Raw genomic sequence first — 974 nt, forward strand, 5'->3', positions numbered from 1 at the left:
AACAACAGAAGCTATTTCAATTAATACTTAGTTAATTGCTTTTTATTAATGTATTTACCTTATTTTTCTTTGTGTCTTTCATCTTCTAATCAATTTTCCTTGGTATTTCGTTTACCATTATTATTATTTCTTTACCATTTATTGCTATTGACATTTCTTTTTTTTTTATGACTTTGGATTTCTATGTCTTGTTTGCTTTTCTTTACACAACTCAAGAGTTTTACTTAATAGCCATGGCAATATCATTTGTTATGCTCTGAATTGGAAAAGGATGTATGGCTTTGAATAATTTAAAAAACTAATATGGCTTTTGAAATAAAATAGTAAATCACATAAGAATTGAAAAAAGAAACAATCAATAACATTTAATGAATTTCTTGGACGTCAATAATAAAGTTATTTTCTAATTCTAAGCTTTGACAAGAGTCATTTGGTGAAAGAATATATCCATCAAAGATAAATTTAAGACGGTCGAGTGGTTTATTAATTTTAGTAGCGTATTTTTCAAATAATTTTTCTAATTTATCAATCTAAAAAATATAAATATTTCATATTTTTATTCATATTTAAACAAAACAAACAGGGCTAATTTTAAATAAGTGCATTTCATTTTCAAATCTTAATTTCAATTTGATGTATTGTGAAGAGTCAATTGAAGATCTATCAAGAGTAGCGTCAAGACAGTCCTGATCTCCAATAGTATAATCTGGTAGTGTTTTGTCATTATTTAATAACATTCCCATAAATCTAAGTGTTAGTGCTGGAGCTGCACTTTTTAAATACTTTTCTTTTAATTCTAATATCGTTGCATTTTTGGATATTTGAACTTGAGTTTTTTCTTTATCTCGTGAAATATACACAGTAATCATATCCTTCTTATTACCAAACTCTTGTTCTAGTTGTGACTTAGTACTTGGAATATATGATAGGTGGTAATGATTTTCTTCTGAAGCATCAAGATCAATGAACGTCAT

At 26.3% G+C, this 974-nt stretch overlaps 1 protein-coding gene across 1 annotated transcript; it reads right to left on the reverse strand.

Moving 5' to 3' along the window:
* Positions 1 to 365: 365 nt before the first annotated feature.
* Positions 366 to 974, reverse strand: ENU1_030690 (hypothetical protein; the record flags this gene model as incomplete). The annotated part of the gene is made up of 2 exons (XM_008857292.1): positions 366 to 530; positions 582 to 974. 2 exons carry the CDS (start codon positions 972 to 974, stop codon positions 366 to 368), a joined length of 558 nt encoding a protein of 185 aa, XP_008855514.1.

The sequence above is a fragment of the Entamoeba nuttalli genome (assembly GCF_000257125.1).
Source record: "Entamoeba nuttalli P19 unplaced genomic scaffold asmbl_2530, whole genome shotgun sequence".
Taxonomy (NCBI): domain Eukaryota; phylum Evosea; order Mastigamoebida; family Endamoebidae; genus Entamoeba; species Entamoeba nuttalli.